The sequence below is a fragment of the Struthio camelus genome, chromosome 3 (assembly GCF_040807025.1).
Source record: "Struthio camelus isolate bStrCam1 chromosome 3, bStrCam1.hap1, whole genome shotgun sequence".
Taxonomy (NCBI): Eukaryota; Metazoa; Chordata; class Aves; order Struthioniformes; family Struthionidae; genus Struthio; species Struthio camelus.
In genome coordinates, this window is record NC_090944.1 from 68,245,953 (window position 1) to 68,259,652 (window position 13,700).

Consider the following 13,700-nt stretch of genomic DNA (forward strand, 5'->3'; position numbering starts at 1 on the left):
TCAGAGCTTTTAATTTTCCATTTTTTATTTAATGAAGTGCATTGTTGTTGTTGTTATATATCTAGCCGTCTGAGCCCAATATTGAATAATTAACTCTTTGCCTATGGTAGAGATGAGAATAATAGGTGCTGAGAAAAAGTAAACATGATCTCTGTTTCTAAGGACGTTGTCAAAGCAGAACCTTATCTTAATTCCATGACAATTCAGTGAGCAATCCCCCCATCTCTTTCTTTATATTTCAGTGTGAAGAATTTCCTTTAAAATAGGGTTAACTTGAATGCCAGGATGTGAGGGTACTGGAACAATAGATTACACCTTTTTAGTCTACAGGCTTCCGACACAGATAAAGGCTGGACAAAACAGAATTCAGATTCATTAAGAAAGCAATTTCTAACTATGTGTTTGGAATATGTAAAAACTGCATGCATTAGTGATTAGAACTTTCTGTAATATGTTTATTTAGTGACTAATGAGGAGTAAGGTATGAAAACCGGAGATAAATAATATCCATGTATTCAGCACTTGAATTCCAGTCTTTAGTGTTTTGTATGCTGAGAAAATTACTTAAAAATATGTTAGTGCCTTATTGCTTGAAACAAGTGAAAAGGGTTTTTCTGTTGTGTTGTTCCCCACCCCCCCTCACCCTCCACCCCATAGAGTAATATGGGAATTTCTGTTAAGCAAACTCCTACACACAGCCAAGGTTAAGCCAAGGTAACCAAATACTGGTTTGCTCAGAAGGTTAAGGAATGTTATGCTAGTGAACATGTTATCTTTTTAGGAATGATAAAGGTAATCTGACATGCCGGTTTCAATTGTCATCATCTTGATCTGTTTTCTGAGTTTAACTTAACTTTTCATCCCCTCCCATTTCCCTTCAGATTTCTGCAGAAATGCATCTATATGTGTTGTCAGAATGAGTTTGGTCTTCCAGTATGATCAGCTAAGAGTTTTTAACCACTAAAAAGAAATGCAACTTTTTGGAGAAGAGGATTTAACAGAAGTTACTTTAGACCACAGATAGAGTATGTCTACCCTCAAACGGCAAGGCTCAAAAAAGCCCTGTTCATGCTAACTCATGGCAATGGAAGTGCTGAGGAGTGTGGTGCACAGAGACGCACTGTAGCTAGGTTGGGACTTAAAGCAGCTTAACAACGTTTCAGTGGTATTTCACTTGAACTAACACATCCTATTTTAAAAAAAAAAAGTTGGTAAATCCTCTTGGATGTCTTGATGGACCAAGCTCTCAAGTGAGCTTGGAGGATTAGATCTGACATGTCTGCACGGTTCATTGCATGGTGGAAGTGTGATCTGAAAAAATAGAATTCATTTTACCATCTTCAGATAGCTTCAAAAAGGAGACTGTAGGACTTTTTTTAATTTTTCTGATATTACTCCCTTTTGCCAGAAGACAGTGGGATTCTACCTATTATGATCTAGATTTTGTAAAGGATCCGTTTTTCGTACTCACATTGTGCCCACTTTTGTCTATATATTTGAAATCAGATGCCAAGAATAAGCTATGTTTCTAAAATAATCTTGATTTACATGAACTTCTGTTGGAAATGATCTAGAAAGACAGACCGACAAGGAGTTATAAAATGGCAATTATTAGAAGGAAATTACTAAGAGTTAAGAATTGAGGGGGAGGTAGATGAAAAAGTCATGCTAAAAAGTCTATTAATTATGGATTCATGATCATAAAGTGGTTTTACCATATTCGATTTCTTTCATTAAAAATTTGGGAAGAAAGGTAAAGAGGGAGAAATGGAAATGAGAAGAGTATCTTTCAGAAGCTTTTCTTCTATTGAAATTCTTAAGTTTTCCAGAACCGTAGAAGAGACTTTTTTTTTTTTTCTGGAGTTCTTAATTGGTAGTATGATTGTCCCTTGCAGTGTTACTTCTTCATGAAGAATCATACACCAGTGCTTAATCAGGATTCAGCTTACAAATCTGAAGTTTTTGGTAAAGGGGAATTTGACTAAGAGCCATACTACAATAAAATTTCAATTGAATTATCACTCTTTCACATATCTTAATAACTTTCATTTCAGTTTTATCTCCAGTTTTAGGTGTTAACTAAGTCAGTCTGTAACCCACTGAACAGGAGTTATTCCATCACTCTTAATGGTTAGAGTGTTTATGTAAAAGTTATTTCCTCAAACTGCATTTCTCTCTCCTTATAACTAGCAGGCACACAAACAAAATGCTAAGTGCTCCATCATCTTTCTCTTGCATTTATCTGATAACTATATTGTTTGTTGTATAGTATCTCAACGATGGTCTTCATGCTATAATAACTTGACAAACAGTTTCAGTAGTCTTGGGCAATATTTTAAAAATAATCCATTTTCAAGTTGGTATTTTAAATTTATACCAATAATCACTGTTGAGTATGCTACCTTTGTAGCTGCTTCAGTTTGTGTCAATGTTTTGTAAGGATTGTTTTTTGCTACTCTCTTCAGAGTGCCTTTTAATTTAGGTGATCTAGAGACAGTTCACTGAAGTCTTCTGTTGAATTGACCATAGCGATGCCTGATTTTAAACTTGTCCTGATGAATGTATAACTAAAATCCCATTTTCTGAAAAGCTATAGTAGACACAGGTTGTATATGCACATGTACAAAAGCATGGATACAAGGGAAGATGTTCTGTCAATGTTTGTCCTGCTGGACAGGACCTTTTGAAATTAAGTGAATTCTTTAACAGTTTATTTTCGAAATGTTACCTCACTAGTATTCAGTAATAGGTATGTCTCTTTACCACTTCACTTCGCTAAATGCAATCACGTTCATGGTAGGCAGTTTAATTTAAGAGACTATGAGATGAATGTGGTATCTGTATTGAGAGTGAAGTTCATACGGCAGAACTTATGTACTTCATTTCTTTTAAACACATTCCCTTCACTTACACTGTTTTCACAATCCCCTGTTAATAAAAAACTAAAAAAAGTGCTTCCCCATGATGAAATGGAAGAATGTACAGTAGAATCTGAGTGCACTCCGCCTGTCTTAGAATTCGTATTCAGAAACAGTGGGGAGGGGGGCAAAGGGGGTTGTGCGTTTAATGAATTATGGGAAGACTTACACTGTAGAGTTCATTCACTTGCACACAGAGGATTTTACAATGTCAACTAGTAATGTCTACCTAATAAAGTTTTGAAGAAGAAGAAAATCTGTCTGAATTATTCCCTTTTTTCTCCAAACAATTGTGTGCATGGATGTCAGTCAACCAACTCTTAAGTAGTTTTGGTTAAACTTATATTATGATCATTACATGATCATAAAGAAATCCCATTGAATGACTTAAAAAAAAAAAAAAAAAGTTCAGAAATCTTTGTGTTCACAAATACTACGTAACACTTACTTCAGTCTTTCACTATTTTTAAAAATATTCACTATGGTAAACTGGACTTTTACCTCCAATTTGATTTGAAATTTTATGCATAATACTCCCATGTATTATCATCTCTGGACTACCGCCTTCCTTTTTTAAAAGCATCTTAATATGTAAGACAATTTTCCTTTTCATGAAAGGTTAAAGTGTTAGGTTAAAATAACCCAATATATAAGAAAAAACATGCTGCAATCCAATTTTCCCATTCTCTTGTAGAATCACTTTCTAAAGCTCTATTCTTTCCATGACTGAATTTTTACAGAAAATGGCATTTGCTGTAGCTATAAACATGAAATATATGGGCCAGTTATTGAATCTTTCTGACAAAGAGGAATTGTTTTCAGTTTTCACACTAGAGAACTGATAATATTGATGGAATGTTCTGTCTGATGTGTTGGAGATCTTTAAACCCTTTGCACAACTATGAAACAGTATTTGCGTGTTCGTGCACAAGTAGACATTATAGCACACTCACGTACATTTTGTTTCTGTAGGCAACAAAGCTGAAGAAAGTTTTACTGCAATAAAATACACAGCAAAAACCTTGACGGAGAGAGATCTGCTCTAGGTGCCTCTTGCTAGCGTTTGGAGACAAGTCTTTCTGCCCTCCCTCCATTTCCCCCCACAAAGTCAAAATCTGCGAACATTATGAGGGCATCATACCAGAGATCCATTAACTGCAATAATTTTAGCAAGCAATTTGAAGTAACGAAAGGACGGTTGGGAGTCCAGAGAAGTCAATATCCCCTATAGCTGAAACTCTTATCAAAGGCTAACTTTTCACTTGCAATCTCAAATTGTTTGACAAAGACAGAAAAGCAGGCTTACATTTTAAACATCTTACTTCTCAAAGTAAATAGGACTGATATGTTCCCTAGAGACTGTAGTTACTACAACCATAACTTTTAGATAGTTCCCTTCAGATGACTGCCATGTTACTTGAAGTAGTGATTGTAGGAAATACAGTTTTGAGTATGTTTTCCCAAAATCACGAGGCTATTTACGCATGCCTGTAAAAAGAAATGACATTCCAAAAATTCTGAAGGAATTTGAATTTCTCATATATATTCTTAGTAATTTGGCTTCAGTAGCAAGTGAACACTAGCTAATGAAATTAAAAAATTAGAATTGGCAGCCATGAGTACAATTGTCATGCTTTGGAAAAGTCAACATGGCTTTTGCAAAAGAAACTCTTGCCTCAGCACCCTAACAGATTTCCTTGGCAGGGTCAGCAATCACGTAGATAAGTCATCTTATTTAATAGTCTATACTTACTTCTGTAAGGAAGTGGTGGGTGAGGTTGGCAACCAAACGGCCTAGTGTGATGTAAACAGAAGGGACTTCTTAAAACAAGGTTGAAGTGGAATCTCCCCAGGATTATGCATGTAAATAAGGAAGTGGCTACATGGCTGTGTTATGGGGAAAGCTTTCATGCCCCTTCTGGGAAGTTAGCATGCTTCGGTGCCTCTCTGAAGTGTCTACACTAATGCACATAGTTTTTGCCTCAACCTAATTTCCACCTATTTTTATCCTCTTTTGGACCCACTCATGGTCACCTCAACCTTTCCCAAGCTATGTTCTTCCTCCTCCTTAACACTTCCCCTATTGTAATACTTAAATGCTAAGCTTTGTTTTCACTATCCTGAGTGATGGACACACCAAATCCCATGTTGTGGATTTGGCCTAGACTTCACCTCCTTTGACCAGCTTGGCTACCCTAGTAAATTATATTACCTCTCTCTAGAAACGTTTATCTCTTAGTGAGATAGCTGTAATTTTAGGTGCCTGTTGCCCAATTTGTCTGCCTTCTGTCTCGTGAGTTCCACTTTATTTTTAAAAAGATGGTTTCTATTTTGTTCTCTTTCATGCTAAAAATGCTGGGCAGCCTCCCCAGTGTCCTAATGGATAGGAGAAAAGGTGGCGTAAATTAAAAAAAATTAAGCCTGAAAACTATCAAAATAATTTAGCCTGAAAAGCAAAACCGTGTGACTCAGTTGGATGATTGTGTGTGTGCATGTGGTACATTGAAATTGTTACCTGGTGCACTGGTGGGATTTTTTTGTTTTTTTTGAAAAATCTATATGAGCCTATGAGTTAGTCAGGGCTAGCCTGACTCACCTTCTGGAGCTCCAGCCTGGTGGGACAGGGATGTCTGCCCGCCACCTGCCTCAGGTGCCTGCTCCCCTGTGGGGCATTTGGTTCTGTGCAGTTTTGAGCAACAGTGAATCTCCTGGGTTTTGTGAATAAAATATAATACGGATACTGTAGTTTCCCCTAATTGACAGCTCTCATCATTACATTTTAGCTTTTGATGATGTCCTGTAGCACACAGGGGAACTGATTTGGATAATGGTTTCCCTCTCGAGGGTCACATGTAATCCAGGTGGATTTTCTGCATCCTATTCCTACCTCTTTCTACTTAAAAATATATATTTTTGTTGGTGTACATTTTCTTATTTTAACTAATACTACATTTTATCAAACAAAAGTAATGCATGTCTTTAGTACAGCACATCAAAATAACTTTGAAAAGCAGAAAATACAGTGAACTACAGGAAAGACTGAGTAGTTATTTGAGCAGTACCTTTTAAGCTGTCTGCACTTTCACTCTATTGCATTTGCAGGCTCCTTGCTTGTAAGACCTTTTCCTTAACACTTCTTGATTTTAACTATTTTTCAAACAATATATACTTTAACTTTTAGTTTTACTATATGTTTATTATTTATTAATAATATGTTTTAAAAGTTGGTTTCATCTTAATTTCATCTGGTTTTTATGAGGTGATGGACAAGTCAAAGCCCATAATAAACTGACTAGTGGGAAACCTTTGCCAAATTAAACAAACATTAATTCAGTACAGCTTTCCAGTAAAACCTCCAATGTTTCGTACCTTCAAGCATATCTGCTGTTGCCTTTTTCTCAAATTCCTTTACAACAAGTGCTTTATGTCACCACTCCGCTTATGATGTTATTTTTAAGAAACAAGGTTACTTAGATGACAGGCAACACACAGCCTCCATTTAACTCTCATTTATTAACTCATTGTAATGTTGTATTAAGCATTTCACAGCCTTGGATTTGAAAGATGCTCATAATGATGTTATCTTTCCTGTAGCAGTAAAGGGAGACAAGCGAAAGAAAGATTGACTTTTCCTCTCCTAAAAATGAGCTTTCAAGGACTAAACATGATTGTAGTAATTTTACTTCCTAAAAGCCAATTCTTGGGTAGGGACCCCTTGTCAGCCTGTGGCAGGCTTCTGCCTGCTCATGTGATAAGCGAGGAGCAGCTGGCCCTGCTGAAGCTATTAACCCAGCTGACAGCCTGATGGATGAGGAGCTCCTAGAAAAAGGCAGCCTCAAGTGAGCTGCATTAACTGCTTTGGTTGTGGCAACCCATCCTTAGTTGCCATTTTCCCCAAATATTCAAGCAAGAGTAAACTCTACATGATGGTGAAAGCCATCACGTCCCAGAGTGCTGGATATGGTGGGCAGGCATAGAGCGGCTGCTGCGGATATGTGCTAGATCCAGTTAAATAATAGCAGAACTCTATATGGCCTGTTCTTGCTGTTGGAAGAAGGCAGGGAACCCACTGCCATAAATATGCTTCAAGGTGATGCAGCACTGAGTATCATATTTTGAACTGCTATGTTTTTGGAGCACTAGGTAGATACCAAAAGACGTACTTCCTTCAGAGTGGAGTTTTTCTGTCTGCCAGAAGGTAGCTAACAGAAATGTTTCCAAGCCTAAGATACATGGATCTTAAAAAAACAAGTTTTCACGGAACAATTATATATATCATCATTTTAGTGTAGTGTGCTGCTGTCTTACAGCTTGTTTTATATAAATATGTAACAAAAAAGCAAATGAAGTGTTATTCATTCCTTGCTGCCTTGTCAGATTATAGCACAAAAGAATTATAGTGAAATAATTTGACTTTTGTCTGTTTTTTAATCCATATAGGTCTAGGGTTTTTTTTTTTTTTTAAGTTTTAGTTTTGCAGTGTCCTGGTATGAATATTAGAAAGTGCAATGGGAGCCAAGGAAAGGATTCAAAGTTATAAAGATGATAAGAGCATAGGATCACCAAGAAATAGAGATAATTGTTGTGAAGATACATCTGATGAGAACTATGCATTGTTGCTTAGGTTAAAGACTGAGCATATTGGATTTGTGTACCTGAAAACTTTAACAACATGTTTTGACAGGAAGCAGAGTGCAGTCACGCTTTCTGCTGATTAGTGTACTTGCTAGGAATACAATACTTAAAATGAATTGTTGCATGAGCAGAAAGATTAACAAAGTCAAATTTTTTTGTGGAACAAGTATATCTCTTTCTGTGCCCTTCTGCTGTAACCTATTTCCGCCTAATATATCCTATACAACCTCAGTCCTCCCCATTATTATCTCTAGTTCTACCCTGGGTTCCTTAAACTCTCACCTGATGCCTTCTCCCCATCTGTGGCTGAGCACATGCTCTGCCTTTTTCTTGAAGTATGTATGTGCCAAATGATCCGCTACTATGGCTGTGCTGACTGCCAGGCCAATATTCAGGAGCTGGCAGGCTGGCTGGCCTCACACCAGCTAACACTGAGCTGGTGCTGCAGTCTTTTTCCCTACTGAAGCACTCTCACTTGAGCCTCTCACTTGCCTGGGTACTGATTTTAATAAATTATATAGGAACTTTACATCTTTGAGGCTCATTATTGCAGACTACCACACAACATGGTCATACAAGCCTCATTTTTTTTGAATCGCAGGATAAAATGCAGATTTTCACTCATGTGATCTTTTCCTGCATATATAAGGTTCTCCTTGAAACTAGAATGTGAGATTTCATTTTTGTGAACATTAGTATTAAAGCAATGGTAACTCAGTCTCTGAAATTGTGCCAGCTGTATATTAGATACCACTACTACCAGTGAGTGTGAAAATGTATAAAGACGAGGAGAAGTAGTAAATAGAAAGGCAGAGTCAGACTAAATTCTGGAACTAGTAATACAAATAAGAAGGTACAGTGTTCTGATCTGCCCTAGCTGTCAAGGCTATTTCTTCAAGCACAGCATCAGAATATAGCAAGAATCTCCAGCCACAAATGGTCTCTTGGAACTGGAAGCCAATTTTATACATCCTTTGTGGTGCTGTGTGCAGCCAAAAAAGTGTTAGAGAAAGATATCAAAAGCTGTCAATAGAAATGCGTTAATATTGCATTTCATTTATTATTAAATAAGAAATATATTTTCTTCAGATTTAAGTAAAATAATATGAAATTTATGTAAAAAATTAGAAATTACTTAACAACCTTAACTTTCAATCATCCCTCTCAAGCAGATTAAAAAAGCCACAGATCTTCAGCCCTGGATCGTTTCTGAAATTGAACAAGTGTTTCAAAATCTCCAGTCATTTGAATTTATTCATTGTAAATAAATCCATTGGCTAAGTTTATTCTGCAAACATTCTAGCCTAAATATATATAAAGATTTTTTGAAAAAGAAGCTGTTTTAAAAGGATGCAGTCAAATTCAATGAACGTGTTGAAAAACTTTCAAGATACTGCTCTTCCTCTAAGCTTTATTGTCTGATTTTACAATTCAGTTTATAGCCTGATTAAGGTCAGTAATGAGGGCTTCTGGATGAATAAAGCTCTGATCTGCAACAATACGTGAGCTGTTGGGCTACCTGTGTTTCGATTTATATATGCACATAAAGACTATATAAATATGCATTGATTGACTCTCGTTCACCACTTTTTTTTCCCTTGGAGTTTCCTTTTCAGTTGTAAATTTAAGTGCTACAGATAATATTAACAATATATATTTTTCAACCTTCTTAAAATTATTATTTTTTTAATCATCATAACAATTTCACTTCTGAGATTTTTCTGTACTGGGGAAAGAGACAAATGTCAGCTATCTCGCCTGACCACGTTTAGCTAAGATATCGCTTTAATTAAATGAATAGGTGGAAGTTAGTAGCTAAGAACTTTAAAAACAAAGCACAAAGCAATAGACTAGAATAGCTAAAACAGAACAATTATGCTGTGATAGCTATGCCGGTAGAAGTGTTCCTTATGGGCGTTCTTTTCTGGAATAAAGTCACTTTTATCTTGGAAAAAACCATGCTATTCACTCTTTTGGAAGACTGATCTGTAATCAGATACTCACCTACATGTTCCATTCCAGCTTGGCAACAGTAGGATTATTAGTTGTCTGTAACCGTGCCTGTTTCACCTAGTCTCCAGAATATTTTTTTTCAGCAGGAGCCATGCAGTCCACCTAAGTCTGTCTCCTTGCCTGGATGGGCACTTGCCTGGGGAAAACACCACTTTCACAGAATCGTAGAATCACAGAATGGTTTAGGTTGGAAGGGACCTCTGGAGATCATCTAGTCCAACCTCCCTGCTCAAGCAGGGACCTCTAGAGCATATTGCCCAGGATCATATCCAGACAGGTTTTGACTATCTCCAGGGAAGGAGACTCCACTACCCCTCTGGGCAACCTGAGTTCCAGTGCTCTGTCACCCTCACAGTGAAGAAGCTTTTTCTCAGGTTCAGATGGAACTTCCTGTGGTTCAGTTTCTGCCCGTTGCCTCTTGTCCTGTCGCTGGGCACCATGGAGAAGAGGCTGGCCTCATCCTCTCAACACCCTCCCTTCAGATACTTGTACACATTGATCAGATCTCTTCTCAGTCTTCTCTTCTCCAGGCTGAACAGGCCCAGCTCTCGCAGTCTTTCTTCAGAGGAGAGGTGCTCCAGCCCTCTAATCATCTTGGTAGCCCTCCACTGGACTCTCTCCAGCAGTGCCACTTCTCTCTTGGACTGGGGAGCCCAGGACTGGACACAGTACTCCAGGGGAGGCCTCCCCAGGGCTGAGGAGAGGGGCAGGATCACCTCCCTCGACCTGCTGGCAACACTCTGCCTCATGCACCCCAGGATACCATTGGCCTTCTTGGCCACAAGGGCACATCGCTGGCTCCTGCTTGTTGTCCACCAGGACTCCCAGGTCCTTCTCGGCAGAGCTGCTTTCCAGCAGGTCAACCCCCAGCCTGTCCTGCTGCCTGGGGTTATTCCTCCCCAGGTGCAGGACCCTGCACTTGCCTTTGTTGAACTTCAGGAGGTTCCTCTGTGCCCAGCTCTCCAGGCTGTCGAGGTCCCTCTGAATGGCAGCACAGTCTTCTGGTGTGTCAGCCACTCCCCCCAGTTTAGGATCATCAGCAAACTTGATGAGGCTTTCAAAAAGCCTCATCAAGTTTGCTATAGTTCAATATGGAAAAAGCTTTCTTATTCAGTATGGTTGTGTTGGCCAAGATACGAAGCCTTAGGAGACAAAATACTTCATTTTGCTAAATTTGTCATCTTGCCTGCTTAGTTTATTGACAGCCCACCATGCCAGAAAAAGGAAATGATCAAGTGGGTTAAGAGACGTGACATTAGATTTATTGTGTGTTAGTGGTTTACATCATGTTTAAGTAATATTGTATGACATGCTCTTCTGTTACCAGGCACTTAATGAATTTGTGCAGGAGTTAATGAAAGTTAATAACAAACTAGTGAAAGAACAGCATATCAAGCATATTTGCTATTATAAATCAAATTAAGGAATGTTATGAGACAATCTGCATGTAATCAAAAGGAAAAAGTGCAGCCATTTCACTGAATAAAGATATTGTGGTTTTTGCTCATGAATAAGGAAGTTAAATTGGAGTGGACACAATCACTGGAGTACTGTTCAGAAATACACTGAAATGGGATAGCGTTACTGTATGAACCTCAGAGGATTTGATGGACGCAAGGTGTTTTGGAAAAGATGCCATGTGCTCAGGAGCTTAGTGTTAGGCTTATCTTTTTCAAGAGTGCTGTCTGAACCCATATTTTTAAGGGGAAGGAATTGCTTGAAAAAATGTTGGCTCAAAACATATATCTTTGGAAGATTTTTGCAAAATAATGGACTTTGTTTTCAAGATAGATTTTAGCCAAATGCATACTATGCATTTTATTGTGTATCAGGTGAAAGGCAGTCAAAGTTAGAATTGCTTCCCTTTTTTATGTGTTACTGAGCAAATAAGATATACTAGCCCACCATACAATGAGTCTGTTGACCAAGTGGGGACCAAGAGCCAATGTGTCCTTTTCATTTGTGGTGCTTGAGGCACTGGCTCTTTCCAGACTTGACCTAGTCCGTTAGAAAAATAACTTTTTGCCTGCTTCACTTACGGCCTCTGAACATGTTTCTAAGCCAGAAAGCCACAGCATAAATATTGCATCCTGAGAAACCTCAGTTCTGTTGATGTAGTTTGATATGGCATGTACAAACAGCATTTTCCCTCAGAAGCAGCTATAATTGTAAGTCATAATGAGCCACAACTAGATGTATTTGGGTGGTTTAAATTCTAAATGAGTCCCATTCCTCCTCAAGGTAAAGAACTAGGATTTTTGTAGAGCAACTCAGAGGAGCCAGGAAGAGTTCTTAGCTGGGAGCTGCGTAGCACCAGCCAGGAATAAACAAACATAAGCATCGAGGCCAGCTGAAAATGGCCCAGTGTTCTTAAAATGTGAGAAGAAAATCAGACATCACTCTATTATTTATGCTAGAAATTGGCTGAGTAACTGGTATTTTTTAGACTGATGTGTTAAGAAGTTATGCCTAAAATGAATTTTTTATATAACAGATATGGCTCACATATAGCAATCTTTGTTTATGTGTGAAGTCTTTTCAATCTAAGTGCTTAAAACTGCTTAAATTGAAACATTACCGGATGTAGTACAGCAGATGAGACCAACGTTATATATTTGTAATTCAAAGTTGTAACATGTCTGAACACACTGCTTTCAGCAAGAGGTTAATAATTGTTTGATGTTGACTGTATGGAACGCTATCAAACACTAAGCATGCAAGTTTGTATCTGAATGCATTTATAGAGAGTTGAGGTGGGGTTTTTTTTAAGATTTATTAGTCTGGCCTGAGAGACAATAGGGTAGATGACTCTAATATGCCTGGAAACGTTTAGTTAGAGATGGATGAAACTTTCACCATAAAATATCCTAAATGTTTTCTTCTAGGTGTTACAGTCTCAAGCTGATGGCTTCCATTTGGAACTAAAGCAAGAGGACAGTGGGTTTAAATATTCTGCAGAACAAAAGAGAATGTATTAATAACAAGATAAAGTTTGCAGATAGTAATTATTTTTTCAATCTCAACAAACGCATTTTTTCATGATCTCTTTCTCTTCCTCCCCACACCTGCAACTTGAGATAGATCCTAGAGATCTAGAACCCTAGAGACAGATCTTTTAGTTTTTTGTAAACTCGCCACCTACCATAAATATTTTTCTCTTTGCTACCAGAGAGTAACGTATTTGCTTCCAATCTTTGGTGTTTCACAGGTCATTTTTCTCCCAGATATTCATTCATTTTCTACCTTTCAATAGGAATGTATCTATACTTCACACTAGACTATAGACAATAGGACAACACAGGCAGAATATAGGGGAAATGGCCACTCTGAGGCTGATTTCTAATCCTCCAGAGACTGTAGTGTATAATGAAAAGAAAATTTTTTGAAAATACCTACTATAATACCAAGATCTCATTTCTGAATTCCAGGTAACCTGTACCAGACTGAGATCTGGACAGGATGCTTAACACAATGGAAGACATGAAGGGTAGGAGATTGCCTCAGTTTCCTTTGTTTTCTTTAGGAAAAAGAAGAAAATCAGTTGTAATATCAGTTTTTTAGATGAAGTTATTTGTTACTCCATGTTTCCTGAAGTGTGGATTTTTTTTTCACTGTATGTATGCCCTCTCTCCTTAATATTAGGATCTAAAGAATAGCTGTTGTAGGTTAAAGCGATTATTCTTTCTATTTTAGTAACCTGTGTCCAGCAGTGAAAAGCCCTCCAGATTACTGCTTCAAAAGAAGCTGAAAGAAACTATACAGTGAGCAGATACTGAAATAATCTGACAAGAGGAAAATTCTACCTTCTAAAATACCAGTAACTAAAATACTGATATGTGCTTAGATTGAAGAGAGCTTAGGTCCCTCCCAGTCCTCTTTCTGATTTCTGATGTTCCTATACATTCAACCACTTTCTGAACCCCATTTGTCTCTTCCAGTGTTTTCTTAAATAATTCAAAATGTTTCCCTTTCAACTATCCATGGACTTTTTATGCAGCCTTAGAGCTACAGAACAATTTTTTTCCAGAAGGAAGGTCCCCTCCTTGGCATTTTCTCCACCTCAGTTAGGAAGTTAACTCATAGGAAAAACTTGTATCCTACTTATCAACACTGTGGACCTATATGTAGCAAAAC

At 37.8% G+C, this 13,700-nt stretch overlaps 1 protein-coding gene across 1 annotated transcript in view; it reads left to right on the plus strand.

The window, feature by feature from the left end:
* Positions 1 to 12,558, plus strand: part of RNF217 (ring finger protein 217) — an 81,226-nt gene extending 68,668 nt beyond the window's left edge. The window contains exon 5 of the mRNA XM_068938178.1: positions 12,452 to 12,558. Coding sequence (XP_068794279.1) covers positions 12,452 to 12,471 — 20 coding nt within the window. The 3' untranslated portion in view covers positions 12,472 to 12,558. The remainder of the gene's footprint in view (positions 1 to 12,451) is intronic.
* Positions 12,559 to 13,700: the final 1,142 nt, after the last annotated feature.